The sequence below is a fragment of the Pelophylax lessonae genome, assembly GCF_965119305.1.
Source record: "Pelophylax lessonae genome assembly, chromosome: 7".
NCBI classification, from domain to species: domain Eukaryota; kingdom Metazoa; phylum Chordata; class Amphibia; order Anura; family Ranidae; genus Pelophylax; species Pelophylax lessonae.
The window spans coordinates 186,754,417-186,778,010 of record NC_138774.1 but is presented as its reverse complement, the minus strand read 5'-3'; the positions used below and the strand labels follow the sequence as shown (position 1 = coordinate 186,778,010).

The 23,594-nt window shown below is 43.8% G+C and overlaps 2 protein-coding genes across 2 annotated transcripts in view; one reads left to right on the top strand and one right to left on the bottom strand.

Annotated features, from left to right (window-relative positions):
- The window catches only part of SEC16A (SEC16 homolog A, endoplasmic reticulum export factor), a 440,683-nt gene that overhangs the window by 227,012 nt on the left and 190,077 nt on the right, over positions 1 to 23,594 (bottom strand). The window lies entirely within an intron of this gene.
- On the top strand, positions 40 to 23,293 carry PMPCA (peptidase, mitochondrial processing subunit alpha). Its single transcript, XM_082264328.1, has 13 exons — positions 40 to 144; positions 7,051 to 7,253; positions 12,117 to 12,196; positions 15,028 to 15,110; positions 16,480 to 16,574; positions 16,722 to 16,822; positions 17,187 to 17,450; positions 17,890 to 17,982; positions 18,298 to 18,416; positions 19,305 to 19,395; positions 20,005 to 20,067; positions 21,474 to 21,618; positions 22,980 to 23,293. Exons 1-13 carry the CDS (start codon positions 98 to 100, stop codon positions 23,147 to 23,149), a joined length of 1,554 nt encoding a protein of 517 aa, XP_082120454.1. The 5' UTR covers positions 40 to 97; the 3' UTR covers positions 23,150 to 23,293.

The window sequence follows — 23,594 nt, the reverse complement described above, 5'->3', positions numbered from 1 at the left end:
CACTCTGGCCCCGCCCCTTCCGGATCTATACTGGCGTGACAGGAAGCAGGAAGTGGTGCTGAGATGACAGTCGGAGGTCAGGGGTGAGAGTGCCAAGATGGCGGCCAACATGACGAGGAGCAGAGCATGGCGGGGGATCCAGAGGTAGGGCAACAACTTCAGCTACAGAACAGATATATCTCCCTATATACCGCCTGCCATAATCGCAGTGTCACCCTGATCAGTGCGACCTCCTTCTATATCCCCTTTATATACTTTCTGTCTATCTCTGGGTCAAACTAATCAATGCAACCTCCCACCATATCTCCATCTACATAGCTCCTATTATCACAGTGTCACTCTGCTCAGTGCAGTCTCCTACCATAGAGTTCCTGTCACTATCGTTTTGTATCATTATACTTCTCCATACAAAGTTACCCCCCCCCCCCCCCCTCCAATCCCGGGACTGACCCCTCCTCTCCTCACCCAGGGTCAGCACCTTCTGATTGGACGGATTCATCACATCATACAACAAAATGTGCCTTAATACCCTCTGTGTGTACCCTGTACTGTGCTAACACTCTGCAGAAACACAGAGATGTACAAAAAGAAGTCCTAAACACAGTGACCTGTCCGTGTGACCTGTGTGTGGGGGGGAGGGGGTGGTGACCTGTCCGTGTGACCTGTGTGTGTGGTGACCTGTCCATGTGACATTGGAAGCACACTCTTTAGTAATATCTTATCTTCCCATCACAGGAAGGAAGGCGATGGACACTTCCTCCTTCACATCCTAACCTTCCCCTCACCATCTCATCACCTCCTACAGCAATTCCTGGAATATGATGTCAAATAAACAGATTGTCTATTCTAGGGGTACCACACCCATGTTACCACTTCAGAAAATAACCCCATATATGTCAGACTTCAATGGTACCAAGAAAGGATGAACACATGCTGAGATATAAACAGATAATGACTTTTATTACAAATCATTAAAATAATGTTAAAACCACAAGGGATTGATTACCTATCACACAACATAGGCCACATATACTATCAACACATAGTTATCTTTGCTGAAATTTCCAATAGGTCAACGCGTTTTACATCTACGCGCTTCTTCACAACCTTTTATAGTTTGGCAGCAAAGAAAGATGGCTTAAACATTGCTTAACCACTTAAGCCCTGGCGGATTTGGTTGCTCAAAGACCAGGCCCTATTTTGCAATTTGGCACTTCGTGACTTTAACGGACAAGTACGCGGTCATGCGACACTGTACCCAAATTAAATTGACGTCCTGTTTTTCACACAAACAGAGCTTTCTTTTGGTGGTATTTGATTACCTGTGGGATTTTATTTTTTTTTTTTTTGCGCTATAAACAAAAAAAGAGCGACAATTTTGAAAAAAATAATATTTTTCACATTTTTTTTACATGAAATTCTCAAAAAAAATATTTAAAAATCAAAATTTTTTAACATTTTAGGCCAATTTGTTTTCCGCTACATATTTTTGGTAAAAAAAAATCGCAATAAGCGTATTTTGATTGCGTTTGCTAACTACGGGAAAGATTTATGTCATTTTTGTTTTCTTTTTTTAACCAGTAATGGCGGTGATCTGCGTTTTTTTTTTTTTTTTTTTTGCGGGACTGCGACATTGCGGCAGACAGATCGGACCCCTGACTGACATTTTTGACACTTTTGGGAGTACCAGTGACATTACTGCAGTAATCAGTGCTATAAATATGCATTGTTACTGTAAAAATGACACTGGCAGGGAAGGGGTCAAATTTATTGGTGATCAGTGGGTTAAATGTATCCCTAGGGGCGTGATTCTAACTGTAAAGGGGCATGGCTTGTGATGTAACCACAGAGACATACGATCCTACATAGCAGGATTGCATAGCCTCTGTGCTTACATCAGGGAGAATGACAGACAGCTGTGTTTACATTAGCCGCCTGCCTTTCTCCCTCTCCAGCGGGAGATCGCGAGTGGCCGGCGGACATCGGAGCTGCCGGTCACACGCGCGGGGATCTCAGTGAACGAGCGGGGGTGGGAGCGTGTGTCTGGCGGCACGCGCTCCCCCCTACAGGCTCCTGGGCAAGCGACGTAGGTCTACGTCGCTTTGCCCAGGAGCGGCTGACTGCCGCAGTTAATAGTCGTGTGGCAGTCGGCAAGTGGTTAAAGCGGAGTTCCGGGCAAAAACATTTTTTTAGCTACAAATCCCCCCGGGACAGCCCGGGCTAGTGCATTTAAGCAAAGATAGCCTCTGAACTGTCCCCTGTTTCACTTACCTGTAAGAAGAAATACTTACCTTGAAAATTTCTTGTCCAGCGCTGCCATCACAGATGTGGGCAGCTGAAGCCAGAGCGTCCTCTTCGGTGATGTTGGAGTCAGAGAAAGAGCTGGAGAAGTAGAGGGTCGTGGTGAAGGTACCACTGAAGTAGATAGGTGGAGGGTTTTATCCCAATGTTTCCATCGTACGTAAACCTTCAGGCAAATTCAGGCCTATCCTGAATCTAAAACCCCTAAATGCCTTAGTTGCTTACAAAAGATTCTGGATGGATTCAATCTTCTTGATAATGGCTATCCTTCCCCCAAACTGCTTCATGGCCTCGATAGACCTGCGAGATGCCTACCTACACATTCCCATATCAGAAGGGCATCAGACGTTTCTTAGGTTGGCCATAAGGACAGCAGAGGGTGTGTTACATCTGCAGTTTCAGGCCCTTACCTTCGGCCTGTCCTCTTCCCCCCCCCCCCCCCCTGCATCCTCACCAAGGTCATGGCAGAGGCCTACTACTCATTCCCCCAACTAGCTCTGATGAAGGGGGAACACCCCGAAACGCGTGAACAGTTTTTTGGTGGTCCTCATCCTTCCGCAGCCTGAGGTAGCAGAGGATGCCCAGTGGAGATCCTCGGTGGTCCCATATTGCTTACACTTGCCCATGTTTTCACTATTGCTTGTGAGTATAATGTGTACGTATGTTTACAATAAATTGTTTTAAAGATAATGCGCTAGGCTGGTGCGTCCTCTGTCTATTCCTTTTGCAGAACCTGTTTGGGTTACCACGATCCATTGAGAGTGGCAGCACAGCCGAAACAACTTCAATCAGACCTAAATCACATTTTATGGGATACTAGCCGCAAGGCCACCTCTCAAGCGCAGGAGTCAATTGCTCTTTGTACATTAGAGGCCTTGGCTTACTTTAGGCTTAGGGGCGTTTCAGTTATTGCCTACCAGGAACAGTTGTCCAGGGACCTACTCCTGTCAAGACGATTCTTGGAGAGTCTAGGGTGGCTCCTGAATCTGGAATTGTCCAATCTAGTGCCTGCACAAAAGGTCACCTTTCTGGGCTACGTGTTAGATACACTTCAGAAGGTCTTTCTACCTTTGGAGAAGAGTCAGAAGACAGAGCTGACAGAGCTATGAGCCTATTCTAGAGCTGTCGGCTATATCAGTAAGACGGGCCATGGTAGCACTGGCTGCAATTCTGGCGGTACAGTGGGCGGGACTTCACTTCCGCCTTCTACAACTGTTTATCTTGGGGTGTGAGACCGCACTTAGCGCTTTTTGGATTCCCTGGTGCATGTACCTGTAGGATTAAAAAGATCCCTCTGGTGGTGGAGAAGGGTCTCAAACCTGTCTCAGGGTCTGTCATGGGTCCCGTCGGTGTCCAGATTTATCCCTATGGATGCAAGTGGCACAGGTTGGGGAGCACACTTGGACTCCTAACTGGTGCAAGGGTCCTGGAAGAGCGAAGATTCAAGACAATCTTCAAACTGGAGAGAACTGAGAGCAATCGAGCTGGCTTTCAGAACCTTCCAGACAGAACTACAGGGACACAATGTGCAGGTCTACTCGGACAATTCCGCAGCAGTTGCTTTTGTCAGCCGACAAGGGGGGGGGGGGCGAGAAGCATACCTCTGTGTGCTCTGGCAGAAGGAATTCTTCAGTGGGCTAAAGCCTAGGTGCTCTCCCGGTTGGCGGTTCACCTAAAGGGAGAATTGAACCAATTGGTCAACTTCCTGAGCAGAAAATCCTTAAAGGAAGGTGACTGGACCCTCAATCAGGATGTCTTTAGGTTGATCATTCATAGATGGGGGGTGCCGTGTGTGGATCTGTTTGCCTTTCTGCAGAATACGAAAACACGGCTCCTCTTCTCCCTGATCAGGTGGGACGAAGCGCTTGGAGTGGATGCGCTTGCTCAGAGCTGTCATTTCCCCAGATGCTATGCCTCCCCCCGCCTGTACTAATACCAGCGGTCCTGAGGAAGTTTCAGCAGGAAGACACTACCCTGATTCTCATTGTGCCACATTGGCCCAGGAGACCATGGTTTTCAGTCCTGAAGGGTCTGACCATGGAAATCCCTGCATTCTACCAATTCAGGAGGACCTTCTTTTTCAGGGTCCAGTTTCCTGTCCCCAGGAGGAGCACTGGAATCTTGCAGCCTTACTTCTCAGGAAGAGTTGCTGAAAAGCAAGGGGTTTTCAGATCACTTGGTGGCGACTGCTTAATAGCAGGAAAAAAGAAATGCGGGCCATTTACCTTAAGACCTGGAAGCGTTTTAATAGCTGGTGCGCAGAGTTCCTTGGATGTAGGCAGCCCGGTGGCAATGTTGACATTTCTGCAAAGTGGAGCAGATAAAGGTTTAGCTGTCAGCACCCTAAAGAGTCAAGTCTCGGCAATAAGTGTCTTTTTAGAAATCTCATTAGCCAAAATCCCTTGTGCGTTAAGATTCTTTAGGGCATGGGTGTCCAACCTTTTGGCTTCTCTGGGCCACATTGAGTGTAGAGAAATTTTCTCGGGCCGCATATAAAACGTATACTATAGTTAAGGTATATAAGTAAAAAAATGCAGCCGCGCCCTTCCCACGCCACCACGGCCCCCGCACGAATTTAACACAACTAGAGGATGATCAAATGAAATGGAATCAGTATACAGAGGTTTACTTCTTCTGAGCGATAACACCCTAACCACCGTGATTTGAAGTGGTCATGGTGGTAGGAGTCAGAAACACTGCACATGCTCCCCCCCCCGAGGCAGCCTCTGCCTACCATTAGTTGGAAGCTGCTGTGGCCGTGCCCCTGACCTGACTTCCTTCCTCCCCAGCAAAAATTGTCAGGGGGCAGTGGGCCGCATTGCCTGAGGTTCTGGGCCGCATGCGACCCTCGGGCCGCAGGTTGGACATGCCTGCTTTAGGGTCTTAAACAGGCAGAGACCAGTGAGCAGTCCTATTCCTGTGTGGGATCTATCCATGGTTCTACAGGCTCTCTTAGGAGAGCTGTTTGAACCTATTAAGTATTGTACGGTGACGTTTTTAACCCTCAAGTGGTTAAAGTGATCACTACCACCAAAAGGTTAGTGAACTGGAAGCGCTTTCTGTTAGAGCTCCTTTTCAGTACATGGATCGTACAAAGGAATTTAGGAAGTCTTATTCCTTCTTTGTTCTATTTTCTGGCTCTAGTAAGGGTTCTAAAGCCTCTAAGCAGGACAGATTTACCACTGATGCCTGCATACTTAGATGTGCCTGTTTTAATCATCAAACTTGAGAGTTGCTAAATGTTGAACCTTCATTAAATGTAACCATATTGCTACACTTAGAGGCGCCTCTCTTCTCTTTCATACTCAGTTGTGACATGACGCTACTTGTATATAAAAACATTGCTTGTTTATCTAGTCAACATTAATAAAAAAAATGTGTTTGTCTTGCAAAACGCTCTCAATCCAAGGTTTTACTGTGTATGTATGTATGTATGTATGTATGTATGTATGTATGTATGTATGTATGTGTATATATATATATATATATATATATATATATATATATATATATATATATATATATATATATATATATATATATATATATATATATATATTAGAGATATATATATTAGATATAAGGTGCTGTAGATTTTGGTTTATGATTTGTTGTTAAAGAGTAGCTTTCTGCACTTGCTGAACTGTAGTTGTTGGAATAATGTATTATATATAAGTGTATAGCAGAGTCATTCCAAATCTGTATTATTCTAATTGTACAGATTGACTCCAAACACCTTTGACTCCAGCATACTCCTAACCTAAAAATGTCAGGGCAGGGTTTCACTTTAAAAGTGACTTATAGTGGTTGCAAACCCTTACCTTTACCCAGTGAAGTGACAGGCCTCAGGTAATACACAGAGATGAAACAACAACTTCTACACGAGTTGTACTTGTTTATCTGCAGTCATCTCTTCAGCTGTTCAAGTACAGAATTTATACAGCTTGTCTGAGATTCCAGAAAGCAGGGGGCAGGGAGCTGCAGTTCCACATTGTACAAGAGCTCTGAGAACTGACTGGAGGGAAGGGACACACCTCATGCACACAGGAACAGAGCTAAGGCTGTCAATCCCAGGTTGTGTGCTGAAGCTCCCACCCCGTCACCTTGGTGTCAGGAAATTTTTTTTCAGAAGTGAATGATGCAGATAGAAGAAACAGATAGCAGAGAGAAATGACACTTAGTTCTTTGGAGATAAACAAGTAAACACTATAGAAATATGTGCTCTTTTCAGATTTTATGTCTGAGGTTTACAACCACTTTAAGACTATTTTTAAAAAAATCAGTGGACTGCTATGGTGAATTACCCTTAACCTGGCAAGATGCCTCCTGATACACTGTATACTATGCTTTTATTACGTATGACCTCTCTTCTCGTCCTGTATTCCGTCACCATGTGTGACCCCACTCCATGTCCTGTATATATTGGCACTGTGTGACCTCTCTTCCTATCCTATATATGTTGTGTGACCCCCCTCCCCCCATTCCATGTCCTGTATATATTGGCACTGTGTGACCTCTCTCCCTGTCCTATATATGTTGTCATGGTGTGTGACCCCCATTCTATGTCCTGTATATATTGGCACTGTGTGACCTCTCTTCCTGTCCTATATATGTTATGGTGTGACCCCATTCTATGTCCTGTATATGTTGACACTGTGTGTGACCCCAGTTCCTGTTTTGTATATGTTGGTACTGTGTCACCCCTCTCCCCATCCTCCGTACATCATCGCCCTGTATGGTCTCTTCCAGATACGGGCTGCCGGCCTACAGGCGGTACAGTAGTGGTGGATCCTATCCCAGCATTCCCCTCACCTCTCCCCTACCGGGCGTACCAAAGCCAGTCTTCGCAAGAGTGGATGGGCAGGAAAAGTTTGAAACAAAAGTCACCACTCTGGACAATGGGCTTCGTGTGGCGTCGCAAAACAAATTTGGACAATTTTGTACTGTTGGGCGTAAGTTGAACAAGTTGTGCTGCTAGATATTTATTCATTTTATAATTATCATAGGTGCTATGGAGAGAGGAAGCGAAGAGAAATTCTACTAATAGCCAAGTGATGCAACACTACTACATTTTCCTTTCTTACAGAAGCTATCTATGTATTCAAGTGCTGGCTGGAAAAATGAGAACACATTGACTGTAACAAAAGTGATTCATGAGAAAAAATGACTAGAACTGTTATCTAAAAGACGGTGAATGGACTAGAACCAGTATTTAAGAGACTATGAAATAGGGTAAGAGTAGTTTGTGCCAGGAAAAGGGGGTGAGAGCTCCCCCCTAAGACATTAGGTAGGTGAGGGGGTCGGAGCCTCCCCAAAACAGTAGAGGGAAGGTCTGAGCCTCCCAGAAACAGTAGAGTTGTCTCTGCAGGTTGGGAAGAGTTCTGAACCTCTCCAAAAATTAGAGTTGTTGGTGCCAGTTGGGAAGATCTGAGCCTTCCCAAAACATCAGAATTGTTGGTATGCGGTGGGGAGGTCTAGACCTCCCCAAAATGGTAGAGTTTTAAGTGTCGGATGAGGAGGTCTGAGCCTCCTCCAAAACAGTTGAATTGTCAGTGACAGGAGGCAATTCCTGAGCTTTCCTAAAACAATAGAGTTTTTGTCAGTCAGGAAGAGCTGCACCATTAATCGTTAAAAAATCGCAATGTCGATTCACCCCCCCTCACGATCTCAAAACCACATGTCTTCGATTCTTACAGAGCTGTTCTCTGCTCACTCGCAGCTGTCAAAAAAAAAAAAAAAAGAGCCCTAGATCAACATTGTTAAAGAGGAAGTAAACCCTCCTAGAGAAAAATAAAAACCTGTAAGGACAAAGGCATAATGAGCTAGTATGCCTCGCATACTAGCTCATTATGAAATACTGACCTTAAAACAAAGCCCCTGCAGTGCCGCCCGCTCAGGGACAGGACGGCCGTCTTGCTCCCTGGTTCGCGTCCTCCGGCCATCTGATTGGCTGGAGGCGCGTTTACATCACGCCCGCGCATGCGTACGGGAGCCGCTGTCCACGGCACAGGGCTCTGAAGGAACGGCATGGGTTCCTGCACTGTAAATATCTCCTAAATGGTGCATGTTTAGGAGATATTTAACGCACCTATAGGTAGGCTTACCTATAGGTAAAAGTATTTAAAGTGGGTTTACTACCACTTTAAGGCTGTTATATAACTATAAACACAATGCTTTACAATGTATCATTTCGTTTTTAGATCAAAGGGTGAGCTTCTGTCTGTAAGTGAGGGCAGTTTAACCTCTTAACCGGTTGCCGACTAATTACTGCGGCGGTCAGCCCCGGCCAGGCAAAGTGACGTGTATATATACGTCACTAGCCTGGGAGCCAATAGCGGGCGAGCGCGCGCCCCCGAAGGCGCGCTCCCGCCCCGGCTCGTTCACGGACAAGTCCGCACGTGTGACCGGCGGACCCGATGTCCGCCGGTCACTCGCGATCGTCCGCCGTGAAGGGAGAAAGGCAGGCGGCTGATGTAAACAAGCCGCCTGTCATTCTCCCCTGTGTAGGAATAGTGATCATATGGTTCTACTATGTAGAACCGTTGATCACTGTTTCTACACCTCAAGCCACAGCCAATCACAGTTAGAATCACGCCCCTAGGGACACACATAACCCCTCCCTCTCAAAAAAATTTAACCCCTCCACTGCCAGTGTAATTTTACAGTAACAGTGCATATTTATAGCACTGATTACTGCAGTAATGTCACTGGTACCCCCAAAAGTGTCAAAAATGTCAGTCAAGGGTCCGATCTGTCCGCTACAATGTCGCAGTCCCCCAAAAAATATCGCAAATCGCCGCCATTACGCGTTTCCCTTTGTTAGTAAACGCAATAACTTTTGCGCAAACCAATCAAAATACGCTTTTTGCAATTTTTTTTTTTTTTTTCTAAACATATGGTAAAAAAAAATTGGCCCAAAATGTTAAAAAATTTTGATTTTTACTTTTTTTTTGGGGGGGAATTTCATATAAAAATGTGAAAAATATTGTTATTTTTGCAAAATTGACACTCTTTTTTTGTTTATAGCGCAAAAAGTAAAAATCGCACAGGTGATCAAATACCACCAAAAGAAAGCTCTGTTTGTGGGGGAAAAAGAACGTCAAATTCGTTTAGGTACAGCGTCGCACGACCGCAAAATTGTCCGTTAAAGTCACGCAGTGCCGAATCGCAAAATAGGCCCTGGTCAGGAAGGGGGTAAAATCTTCCGGGGCTTAAGTGGTTAATGGTCTAAGCCTCCCCAAAATGGTAGAGTTGTCAATGCAAGGTGGGAACATCCGAACCTCCCAAAAAAGAGTAGAGTTGTCAGTGCCAGGTGAGAAGGGCTGAGCCTCCCCATAAGAGTAGAGCTGTCTGTGTCAGGTGGGAGCATCCGAACCTCCCAAACTGGTAGAGTTGTTGGTTCCCCCTCAAGGGGAACTGATTTCTCCAAAGCTGTAGAGTTGTGCTGATGCCCAGACTACCGGCCTGGCACTGGAAACTTTAGCGTTGTTATGCTATTTAAAGGTGGCAATCTGGAAGGTGTAAATGAATGAACAATTGTCTTTGCAGGGAACTAATGGAATATTATGCACAGAACAATGATTTCAGTGAGTGAGCCAACAGCCACAAGCATGAGTCCTGAGGCATAGACATGATGGGACTTGCAGTTTTGCAACAGCTGAAGGGCTACAGTTTACCCACCCCTGTTATAGTTAATTGGGGGGGCTAAGCTTGGCACAGAATTCGTTTTTGATCCTCTCCCTTCACAGTTAAAACAGATAAAATATCCTTGTGGTATTTTGTGTGATTTTAGCAGGAAAAAAAATCTGATTTTTGAACTAGATCATTAAGGGCCCATTCACACCAGCAGCCATGTTGTAATGCGACCGCTAGGGTACGCTATGGCGGAAGCAGTGCTGATTACAACGCATGAAGATCTTCATTGACCTTGCAAAATGATGTTCCATTAACCTTTTTGCACTGCAAGGTGATGTGGTGTGTTATATTGCAATGCACTGTGGTTAAAAATGTAGTGCAGGTCCTGATTACATACAGTGGGTATAAAAAGTCTACACACCCCTGTTAAAATGTCAGGTTGCTGTGATGTAAAAAAAATGAGACAAAGATAAATAATTTCAGAACTTTTGTCCACCTTTAATGTGACCTATAGACTGTACAGCTCAGTCGAGTCTATCAGCATGGCATATCTTGACGTGGCCATATTTTCCCACTCTTCTTTGCAAAAACACTCCAAATCTGTCAGCTTGTGATGGCATCTCCTGTGCACAGCCTTCCTCAGATCACCCCACAGATTTTCAATTGGATTCAGGTCTGGGCTCTGGCTGGGCCATTCCAAAATGTTTATCTTCTTCTAGTAAAGCCATTCCTTTGTTGATTTGGATGTATGTTTTGAGTCGGTTTCATGCTAAAAGATTAAGTACCTCTACATGTTCAGCTTTCTAGCAGAAGCCTAAAGGTTGTGTGCCAATATTGACTGGTATTTGGAACTGTTCATAACTCCCTCTACCTTAACTTATGCCCCATACACACGTGCAGATTATCTGCAGACTTTTGTCTGCAGACTTACCTTTTCTATGTAGTGCAAGGGCCTGCCGGATTGCATACAAATTGAAAGTGTTTAGGTTTGACCTCATATTATATGGTTTTGGTAAGTCTGCAGACAAAAGTCTGCAGATAATCTGCACGTGTGTATGGGGCATAAGGCCCCTGTTCCAGCTGAAGAAATACAGCCCCAAAGCATGATGCTGCCACCACCATGCTTCACTGTGGGTATGGTGTTCTTTTAGTGATGTGCAGTGTTGTTTTTGCACCAAACATATCTTTTGGAATTATGGCCAAAAGTTCAACCTTGGTTTCCTCAGACCATAACACATTTTCCCACTTTGGGAGACATCAGATGTGTTTTTGCAAAATTTGGCAGGGCTTGGATGTTTTTCTTTGTAAGAAAAGGCTTCCGTCTTGCCACTCTACCCCATAGCCCAGACATATGAAGAATACGGGAGATTGTTGTCACATGTACCACACAGACAGTACTTGCCAGATATTCCTGCAGCTCCTTTAATGTTGCTGTAGGCCTCTTGGCAGCCTCCCTGACCAGTTTTCTTCTTGTCGTTTTCATCAATTTTGGAGAGACGTCCAGTTCTTGGTAATGTCTCTGTTGTTGCATTTTTTTCTCCACTTGATGATGATTGTCTTCACTTTTTGTTCCATGGTATATCTAATGCCTTGGAAACTCTTTTGTACCCTTCCCCTGACTGACACCTTTTAATAATGAGATCCCTCTGATACTTTGGAAGCTCTCTGAGGACCATGGCTTTTGCTGTAGGATGCGACTAAGAAAATGTCAGGAAAGACCTACTAGAACAGCTGAACTGTATTTGGGGCACATTTTTAATGATGGCAGGTGTGTACTGACTCCTATTTAACAAGAGTTTGAATGTGATCGCTTAATTCGGAACAAAGCTACATCCCGAGTTATAAGAGGGTGTGCACACTTATGCAACCACAATATTTTAGTTTTTTTATTTTTACTTTCCTCCACCTAAAAGATTTCAGTTTGTTGTTGAACTGAGTTGTACAGTTTATAGGTCACATTAAAGGTGAAAAAAGTTCTGAAATTATTGATTTTTTTGTCTCACAGAAACTTGACATTTTAACAGGGGTGTGTAGACTTTTTATATCGATTGTAGAACACAAGGCAAATTGTCTATGCTGTCGGCTGTGTTGAATAATGCTGTCCATTGCAGTGCAAAGTAATTTGATGTGAAGTGAACAGATCCTAAATAAACAATTAAGTTTTTTTTTTTCTCTTGTAGTTCTGATAAATTCAGGCTCCAGGCACGAGACAAAATATTTAAGTGGCATCTCTCACTTCCTGGAGAAACTCGCCTTCTCTGTAAGTATCACCTTCGCCTTTTACCATCTACAGGTCCTCCACCATAAAATTAGAAATGAATTGTGCTGCGTGAAGGCCTCAGTTTGTTAGCAGTTTGAATAGGTTCTGCTGTGTTTACTCTGCGCTGACACCCCATGTCCCAGGCTTTGTACATTTGCCACTGGCGATTATCACGCTTCCCGACTGTTCAAGAACTTATCCTGTTTCTAGTAAGTTAAATATTTCTCTAGCCTTAAGCCTCAGGGTGGGGTTTGTCTTGGAATTCATGAGCTACATAAGATCTCAGCAAGTGATTTGCCTCTTACATAGTTACTTAATTAATCTAGTTGAGAAAAAAAAAAGAAGAAACCTCAATATTCGCTATTCAAAACCCACAGTTGATCCAGAGGAAGTCCAAAAAACCCCAACCCGTTTTAAAGTGGAAAAAAATCTCTTAGGCTCCATGTACACGGGATGTTAGAAAAAACGTGCTGCAAAGCTAGATCTGACGCCAGGAAAAAGCAGCTGTTAAACGTGCTTTCAGTAGCTTCTTCCATTGGCGTTATTGCACGTTTGGCCACGTTGCTTTTAGCAGCGTTTTTTCTGCTTCCATTCAAAATCAATGGTTCCCTATGGGAGCCTATTGATTTGAATGGAAGTCGCACCGCAAGTCGGATCAGGATGATCCGACTTGCGGCGCGACTTGCGCTGTGAGAATCTTGAGGGGGAACTCCATGCCAAAATGGGAAAAAACAGCGTGGGGGTCCCCCCCCAGGTTCCAAACCAGGCCCTTCGGGTCTGGTATGGAATTTGAGGGTAGCCCCACGCCGAAAAAACGGCGTGGGGTGACTGGGGCCCCCCCCCAAAATCCTTACCAGCCCAGTAGGGCAGGAAGGGGGAGGGGACGAGCGAGCGGCACCACATCCCCCCCTGTACCATACCAGGCCACATGCCCTCAACATGGGGGGGTGTTGGTGCTTTGGGGCAGGGGGAGCTCTGCACCCCCCACTTCAAAGCACCTTGCCATGTCCGCTCTTCTGCTTTCCAATCTTCTGCTCTTTTGCCCTCAGCTCTTCTTCTTCCTCCGGTCCTCCTCCGACGCTGTCCCCGGTGATTATGCCGGACTCCGGTCTCTGCAGCTTGTTATATAGCCATTGTGGGCGTGGCCGCCAGGTGACGTCATCAGGAGACCCCGCTGCCTCATGTCACAGATGACGTCATCGGTGACATGAGTGGGCGGGGCCTCCCGGTGACGTCATCGGGAGGCCACGCCCCTACTGGCTATATAACAAGCTGCAGAGACCGGAGACCGGCATAATAACCGGGGACATCGTCGGAGGAGGACCGGAGGAAGAAGAAGAGCCGAGGGCAAAAGAGCAGAAGACAAGAAGAGCAGAGAGGGAGAAGACCAGAGCGGAGAAGACAGGATGAAGATTTTAAATAAACTTTCCAAAACGTCTCCTGTCGTTATTTACATACACTGCCTTTTATGGGGTGAATGGGTAGGGGTACAGTGTACCCCTACCCATTCACATAGGGAGGGGGTCTGGGATCTGGGGGGCCCCCTTGTTAAAGGGGGCTTCCAGATTCCGATGAGCCCCCTGCCCGCAGACCCCCACAACCACCGGTCAGGGTTGTGGGGATGAGGCCCTTGTCCCCATCAACATGGGGGCAAGGTGCTTTGAGGTGGGGGGTGCAGAGCTCCCCCTGCCCCAAAGCACCAACACCCCCCCATGTTGAGGGCATGTGGCCTGGTATGGTACAGGGGGGGTGGGGCCGCTCGCTCGTCCCCTCCCCCTTCCTGCCTCACCGGGCTGCGTGCTCGGATAAGGGTCTGGTATGGGTTTTGGGGGGACCCCACTCTGTTTTTTCGGCGTGGGGCTACCCTCCAATTCCATACCAGACCCGAAGGGACTGGTTTGGAACCTGGGGGGGGGACCCCCACACAGTTTTTTTATTTTTTTCACATTTTTGGCGTGGAGTTCCCCCTCAAGATTCTCACAGCGCAACTTCCTTTCAAATCAATAGGCTCCCATAGGGAACCATTGATTTTGAATGGAAGAAAAAAAAAACGTATAACGTGGCTGAACGTACTTCCATCACGTTCGGTCCCGTTTTTGCGTTTGAAACGCCGGGAAACACACGTTTGAACGCAAATATTTGCGTTCCAAAAAACGTCCCTGAACTCAACTGCCTGCAAATGACTGTAAATTACCCTGTGTACATGGACAGATAAGATAACATGCAGGTGGGTTCAGGGGCTTCTGAAAAAAACACCCAACTGCTCCTAAACGGCCGTTTACAACGTCCCGTGTACATGGAGCCTTAATCAACATTTAACTATTTTTAATCCATATGCTGCTAGCATTAGTAAATAGATCGGAGGGTATATTATATTGACTTGTTTTAAAAAAAAATTATCTATTTTTTTTCCATCTCTTCAGTTTTGGTTTGCGGCCTAGGCCAAAATGATGCCATAAATCCTAGGAGTCTTTTTTCATCTGGATGTGTTTTCTAAACTAAGCACGCCCTCCTGCTTGCATTCCTAAGATATAAGCAGATGGATTTCAGGAAGTAAATTCTATATGGATCATCTGCCCTTATTCAAGATGGCCATAGGGAGGTGTTTTTCAAAAAGATTTCTCAGTAAAAAAATATGCATGTAGACATGGATGGATAGGGGTGACTTTGCTATGAACAATAAAAAATGAATGAAATAGAGTTTTCAGTTTGTGGTGCTCAGATACAGTTTAGTTTTTGCTTTAAATGAAATATTTCTGTGTTGATTGGCCATTTAAATAAGGCCACATGTCTCTTTAGTAGCAGTGAGGTTATTTTTCTCTCTCTTGCAGTCTACAGCACAGTTTGGTAGTAAAGATGAGATCCTTCTTACTCTGGAAAAACATGGTGGCATATGTGACTGTCAGACATCCAGGTAAGGTTAGCTATCCCTGTTTTAAAGGGACACTCCAATAAGCATTACAGAAATGTAATACAATATATACATAGTGGGTAAACCATATATACAGGTGCATGTTAATAAAACGTTTCACCCACTGATATATTTAATAAATGAATCATACTGTAATATTTTTGTTTTCTTACTGAATGATAGCCCTCTATTACCTAGAACCCCAGGGCAGTCATTAGACATAGTCAGTGGAAAACAAGATATTCGGATAATTGAAATATTTTTCTGCCTTGTGGAGTTCAGCTAGCTGCATAAGCTGCACCAGAAAGTGAGACCTGTCAACTAACAAATGTAAAATACATCAGCGTAAGTTAGATCTGTTGTCTTTTTGTCCAGCCAGTCCCATGATTCCCACAGCCTTACAATGCCATACAGCTAGAAGGTGACACCAGAGGACATGTGTTGCTATATATGTGAACCAGGAATACCTTTTTTTTATGCTAGAATTATGTAAGGGCATATAGCAGTGTGCAGAGGGTATATTTTAAGCTTTTCACAGCATTTACTAGTGCATCTTCCTGTATTAACTTCCCATCGCAGAAAGGAAAAGTCATTTTCTTGAGTGAAGCTCTGCTTTAACTGGACTAAGATCATATATACTATATGATCTTGTATATACCATACATACTATATGACCTTTTATATACCATACATACTATATGATCTTCTATATACCATATATACTATATGATCTTATATATACCATATATACTATATGATCTTATATATACTATATGATCTTATATATACCATATATATATATATATATATATATATATATATATATAATATAATATATGATCTTATATATACCATACATACTATATGATCTTCTATATACCATTTATACTATATGATCTTCTATATACCATTTATACTATATGATCTTCTATATGATCTTCTATATACCACATATACTATATGATCTTATATACACTATATGATCTTATATATACCATATATACTATATGATCTTATATATACTATATGATCTTATATATACCATATATACTATATGATCTTATATATACTATATGATCTTAGTCCAGTAAAAGCAGACCTTCACTTATGAAAAAGACTTTTCATTGGAAGGTAATATAGGAAGCTATAATTATATAGGATTTGACTAGAGATCTGTTTTTTTATATTTTCATAATTTATTTGCTAAAAAATTAAGGAGGAGTTAAGAAACAGGTCTCCTTAATGTGCGAATGGCAAATTGGTGACTAGCCTTCTTTGAAATGTTGGCCTAGCATTCAAAATGGCTGCAAGGATCTTTTGAAAACTAGTACATGTACAGTTATTGATTCTGTACTTTGTCCTTATCTTCCAGGGACACTACCATGTATGCAGTTTCTGCAGATGCCAAGGGTCTGGACACGGTGGTCAGTCTGCTGTCAGAGGTTGTTCTGCAGCCACGGCTGTCTGGTAAGTTGGGTCCTCTTTTTGATGTCTGATGCTAGGGATAATGTTCTATGTTAGTTTCCCCATACACAAACCCAAGAAAGAGTACCTACCTTCACCTATTCCATAAGGAAGTACCCACTCTTCTGATATTGTTTTGGTCTGTTACAGATGAGGAACTGGAAATGACGAGAATGGCGGTACGATTTGAGTTAGAGGACCTCAATATGAGACCAGACCCAGAGCCTTTGCTGACTGAGATGATTCATGCGGTAGGTGGGCTGAAGTTAAAGAAACTATATATAAAAGCAATTCTTGTGAGATTAGGTTCTGCTGGCAGCAGCCATTCCCATATTGATTCAATGTGTGAGGATCAGGAAGATGACTCCATGTACTGTTTGAGTTGAGGAATGACTGCTTCATTATAGTCCCATCACACAAGTATTTTACTGTGTGACAGGCTCCCTTTAGGGAAGAACTTCACTAGGCATTCTTTATGAAAACCGCAATACCTGCTCCAGGTAAAAGCATAGTAACATACTGTAAATTCATGCACAGTCATATTTTACATAACATTCATTTTTTTTTTTTTTTTTGCTTCCTGTTATTGTGACGAACTTGCTGATCTCTGGACAGGCAGCCTTCAGAGACAACACAGTGGGTCTCCCTCGTTTCTGCCCTGTGGAGAACATTGACAAGATAGATCGGAAGACACTACATGCCTACATGCACAATTACTACACCCCGGAGAGGATGGTACTGGCAGGGGTGGGCATAGAACATGACCAGTTGCTGGAATGTGCCAAAAAATACCTGCAGGAAGTGGAACCTGTTTGGGCATCTGGCAAACCCCGAAGTGTGGACCGCTCCATAGCCCAGTATACAGGAGGGATTGTCAAGGTAAGGGGATGAAAAACATTAGCTGTTCTAAGTCAGAATTTTTATTTTAGGGTTCTTACATAATCTTAAATCAGCTAAAGTAATAGAAAAAAAGGAAAAGCTCATGTAACTGATGTATGCCAAAGATGAATTGCTTTATTTGTTGGATGCAAACATCTTAGACATCTTTTTTTATGCCAGGAACAAAGCCAAAATCAGACTAGTATGCTTTATCAGCAGCATCCACCCTCCGCTCCAGTGGCCATCTGCTATGGAATTTGTAAAATTATCATCTTATTTCTGTTGTTCCCCTTTTTCATTTACTGTCCAAACGTCGTACAATTCTTTTTTTTTTTCTAATTTAATATAAAATATACGCTGTCGGAGTGAAATGTTGACATGAACAAGTACAACAGCTGCTGTCCGTGAAATAAATCCTACAATGTTTCCTGTCTGTCAGGTGGAGAAAGACATGTCGGACGTGAGTCTGGGCCCCACCCCAATCCCTGAACTGACGCACATTATGATTGGTCTGGAGAGCTGCTCCTTTCTGGTATTTTATTACATCTGCTATTCTATGTCACTCCTTAGTAATCTCAGGGTATATTGTATGTATGCCATCTGTGCTGGCAATAAAATGCTTTTACCACAGAGAATATGCTTTATCAGGTTTGCTGGTCTTATTTGACCTTTTTTCTCAATGTTTGTAATAAGAACTGTTTATGTCACCTACAGCCAGCAATCAGATGGAAGTTGCATTTTCTAGCAATGGATTGTAAATAATAAAAGGGGCTGGCTGCTATGTACATTGTATGAAGGGCACTTTTGTATATGAAACAATCTGACAAAAACTCTGTTTTTGTGACAGGAAGATGACTTTATCCCATTTGCAGTGTTGAACATGATGATGGGAGGTGGCGGTTCATTCTCAGCTGGCGGACCTGGAAAAGGAATGTTCACCAGACTCTACCTCAATGTCCTCAACAGGTGAGTCTTTGCGGTGGCCAGACAGTGCAGATGACCTTGAAGAGCAGCAGTGAGTCTTAAAGGAACCGTAAAAGCAGAAGGTTTTTTTTCTAAAATCTGAATGCCTTTAGATAAAAAAAAAAATCTTCTGTGAGCAGCAGCCCCTCTCAGCCCCCCTAATACTTACCTAAACCTATTTTTATCAAGCATTTATGTTGCAGGAGTTTCTCAGCTGCCCAGAACTCCCCTCTTTATTGACTGAGAAAGCAGCATGACGTGATTAGCTCCGGCTGTTGTCAAAGTCAGCCAATCAGGAGGGAGAGGGGGCAGGGCCAGGTCACAGCCCTGTGTCTAAATGTACACAGGGAGCTGTGACTCTGCTCGGGTGCCCCCACAGCATGCTGTTTACTGTGGGGTCACTCAACAGGAGGGAGGGGCTAGGAGCACAGAAGAGGGACCTGAGAAAAGGAGGATTCGGGCCACTCTGCAAAACCGACTGCACACAGCAGGTAAGTATAACATGTTTTTTTTTTTTTTTTAACAACAGAGACTCTACAATAACTTTAAAAGAGAAGTATGGGCTTTGTAAAAAAAAAAAAAAAAGTTACCTAGGTGGATGCAGCATCAATCTCCTTCTGGCTCTGCAGTGCAAACTGAGTGATCAAAGACCACTGATCGCTCAGTTCTCCCTCTCTGCTCTGAGCAGAGAGCTGTGACTCTCAGTCCCTGGCTGCCTGCTCTCCCCTCCAGCACTCACTAGAGCACTGGGCTGTGGAGAGGGTGGGAGTGGCTGACTCAGGCTTGCTTGCAGAGTTCCTATTGAAAATGTGAATTTGAGATTAGTCAGCGGGTGTATGTACAGGCTTCCACACATATGCATTGATCACCTGATGTCATATGATTTTACAGGCACCACTGGATGTACAACGCCACATCTTACCACCACAGCTACGAGGACACTGGACTTCTGTGTATTCATGCCAGCGCAGACCCCCGCCAGGTGCGTCCTGACCCAGTACTAACGGTTTCTTCCTGACAATCTGATTTGGAATGATAAATATTTTGCTCTCTGGTTGTGTGTGTATATTTCGTTTTTAAAATAATGAACTCTTCCTAATAACCGAGATTGGGCAAGTTTAAAACCAGACCATTTCTGTAAATTGCTACAAATGCACGGTAATTTACTTCACAAAATAATGTTTTTAAAAATAAGATATATGTTGGAAAAAAAACAGATATCAGAAAGATCTCAACTTCATTGTTCTGCTGTTGTTGCTGCCCACCATATTCTCACGTCTTCTGTAATTTATATTGTTTTGTTCCCACCCTTTCGTTGCAATCCCATAAAAGTTCAGAAAAAACTGAAATGGTAAACTAACAACTTACACCCTTAATTTCTCTTTCTTTGATGCCATACGGGAGACCAACTACCTGTTCTTGTGACCTCCCCAGGAATAGATGTGCAGTTGTCACGCAGACAGGAAGAAATGAACTACAATAAAACAGTGTTACACTAATAAAAAAAATTTGGTCTGTTATGGGTTTCATAGAATATCACATATTTTAATGGTAGTATTATTTACAATGCGCCCTTTTTATTTCTCTGCAGGTGAGAGAGATGGTTGAGATTATCACTCGGGAGTTCACACTGATGGCAGGATCTGTAGGAGAGGTCTGTACTGCATATTTAATTAACTACCGCATGCATGGTATATAAATCATGTAGAAAGAGCTAATGTTTCTACAAGTGCATCAATTTGTGTGTTCACACTGTAGATAATCTAGTGCTCCTCATTTTTTTGAGCTTTTTGTGTGAAAGTGTTATACTAAAACAGAGTGCTTTCTTAGGCCCCTTTCACACGGGCGATCCGATCCGCCTGTCAGTTTCTCAGGCGGCCCTGATCGAATGCTCCATGCATCCCTATGGGGCAGCGGGTGTCAGCAGAGACATCCCCACTGACACCTGCTGCTATCCGATTCCGATCCGGTCTGTGAAATCCGGACAGATGGAAACCCTATTTTCCATCCGTCTGGAGGATCAGACTGGATGAGAACGGACAGGCGGTCCGTTCTCATTCGTTCTCCCCATAGAGGACAGCGGGGATCTGACAGCTCCGTCTCAGCACACAGAGCATAGATGAAGCTGTCACCCGCCTGATCGGCGGATCCATCCCCCGCTGAGCAGAACAGACTCCGTCGGGTGGTGCACCCGTGTGAAAGGGGTCTTGGGGGCAACCAATCACCATTCAGCTAAAATGTGCAGGTTTTACTGTAGCCCCCAGAATTTGGTCCTATATTGTGCTCATATATGGCGCTTTTCCACTGCATGGAGCATATCGGTTCGGTACGGTTTGGAACAGCGGCGCTTTTCCACTACATGGTACGGCTCGCTTAAACAGTACCACCTCGGTTGGGGTTCCAAGTGGGCTGTACCTATACCACAATCCTTTGCATGCAGCCTTGATTGTTTGTCACTACTAGCCACTGATTTGTCAGAGAATCATTGTAATTCCACCCACTTACTACTTTAGTGGAAAAGCAAACCGAGCTGAGTAGAGTCTATACAGTGCTCAACGTGCCGACTTGTTACAACGCAGTGGAAAAGCAAACTGAGCCGAGCAGGGCCAAGCAGTGCCGAGTCAGTACTTGCAGTGGAAAAGTGCCATTAGTCTTTCTGGTAGACCACTTTATGGGCCAAACTCCACTAGTGTAATATGAAAATGCCTGAATGTTATGGGGATTTCCAAAGCTGTGGGGTTTCTGATGTGTTTGAATTGCAGTTTTTTAATGTAGATGACCCTTTATTTATTTAATATTTTTTTGCTCACAGTTCCTTCACTAGATAGTACAAAAAAATGCTCATAACGAGTTTTAGCACACACTTAAACTGTTTGTTTTTTTTTAATTTGCCAAATTACTTAAAAAATCTGTCTAACAATACTTATATGGTTCTGTGTCTGATTTTTTTTTTATTGTGTGTGCGTTCTGAGACTGCTGTGAGTTGCACTGTGCATGACTTCCACTTTGTATTCAGTTTTGTAAAACACACCTGTTAAAACTTTGTTGTGGTGCGAGCAGGTGGAGCTGGAACGTGCAAAGACTCAGCTGAAATCGATGTTGATGATGAATCTGGAATCTCGACCTGTGATTTTCGAGGATGTTGGGAGACAAGTGTTGGCAACTGGCACCCGGAAACTCCCCCATGAACTGTGCAGTCTTATTAGTAAGTATTCTGTGAAGGAAATCTTTATAGTCAGGTGACTACACCACATCAGCTCCATGTTTCCAATTACAAGGGATTATGGGAAAACAGTCATGTGACTTTCCACTCCTGACAGATAATAATAAAATGTAGCTTCATATGTTCAAATGATGCAAGTAAACCAGCTGAATAGATGCTTTGTACAGTAACAGCACACTGGTCAGATGAATTCATAAAGTATCTTGAGTACTCTTTAACCTGGCAAAGAGCACCCAGCTCCCCCCTCTCTTTCTCTCACAGGAGAGCCAAGCACCACTTCTCAAAGGAAAGGCCTTTTAAATTCCAACCAAGATTTATTTTATGGCTCCTTCAGATCAATTATCTAAAACCTGAAGACCCTCTATATTGTAATCTGTTCCTCAGCTAGGGGACACCAAGCTTACATCTTTCTGAGATCCCAGTCTCAGAATTGGACAATATACACATCCAGGCAAAGCAAAGGTATTCAGCCTGCACACTCTGTTCAAGATACAATAAATACAGGTTTACAGGAGCGAAAGGGTAGGGCTCCACTTTGCTGTCCATCAATCTCTTTAAGATTTGTTTTTGAAGGAGTAAGAAGGGAACCTGCCCCCTCTCAGGTTCTAAAGATAGGGAGCGATCATTTGAAGAGTCAGATAGACAAACTTTGTTTTTTAAACTCTGTAATTTTCCCTGTAAACTGTAACACCTTACTTCATAGTGAGACACAGTTTCATCTTCTGGCTGGAGAGTTTTGTTTAAAAAGGAAATTTCCACCCTCCATATGATCACCATGATTGGCTATCAGCCAATCACATGACAGGGAAACAAGCTGAGTGTTTTTTTTTTTTTTAAGTGTTAGACTGAAACTAGTGGCTGTCAGTGACAGCCGGCAATAGACTGTTCGAATTTTGGCTGGTTCAGCAGAGACCAGCCAAGATTTGAACCATGTATAGGGGCAGGCTGAATGTACCAAGTTGATCAACTTTAGTACAACCAGCCTGTTGGATTTTACATGTGATTATTGCTAGCTGCTAGCAAAACTCTGTGTTCCCCCGCTGGGAGAAGCCAATGGCTCCTACGGGAGGGATTCCCCTCATCAACACTGGCTGAATTTTCTTTCCTGCCAGTTCAGATGTAGCATTGATTTACGTTTTCTCAGCATGGGGAATTAATGGTGCCGGATAACCTTGATCTTTGTCAAGTGATTAAAAGTAAACTGGGAAAACTGTACATGATGCATTAGGTCCTTTAGAAGGGCTCTTTAATGGTTAACAGCGGTCCTTAGCTCATATGTAAATGCAGTATGTAATATCTGGTTAGTTTCAAGGGTTGGTTTAACCATTTAATCCACTTTGCAGGCAACATTAAAGCAAGTGACATCAAAAGAGTAGCAACAAAGATGCTGAGGAATAAGCCTGCGGTGGCTGCATTAGGGGACCTATCCGAGTTACCAGACTATGATCAGATCCAGACCGCACTCTCCAGTAAAGACGGACGCCTTCCACGTTCATATCGCCTGTTCCGATAGATTGCTTCACCGAACTAAGCTGCCCGCTGAGTCTCTGCTGTGATTTCTTAAGAGATGCCACAGGAGGTCAGAGTTTGTGCTGCACTGTATATTCTGTTTATGGATGAGTGGCATAGAAAGCATCACAGCCGCCATCAATGAAATCCACATCTGCCGCTACTGGTGAACATGTACGCTGGCCGACCCAAAAGAAACAGCAATGTGTGGTAATATCGGTGTTCAGGCTATTGCCTTTGGGAACTGGTGAAAAGACTGCATTCTCCCCTTTTAATGGTTCTGTATACAAATTCTCTGCCTGTTCAACTTTTAAAGGACTGCATTAGTTCCTATGTCATGGTGTGAGTGACTGATTACAGTGAACCTGTGCAGGGCAAAGTAACAGGATCACTTAACTTCCACCTGCGCTTGTAGCAGCACACACAACTTTTGCTCACTCCCCTTTTGG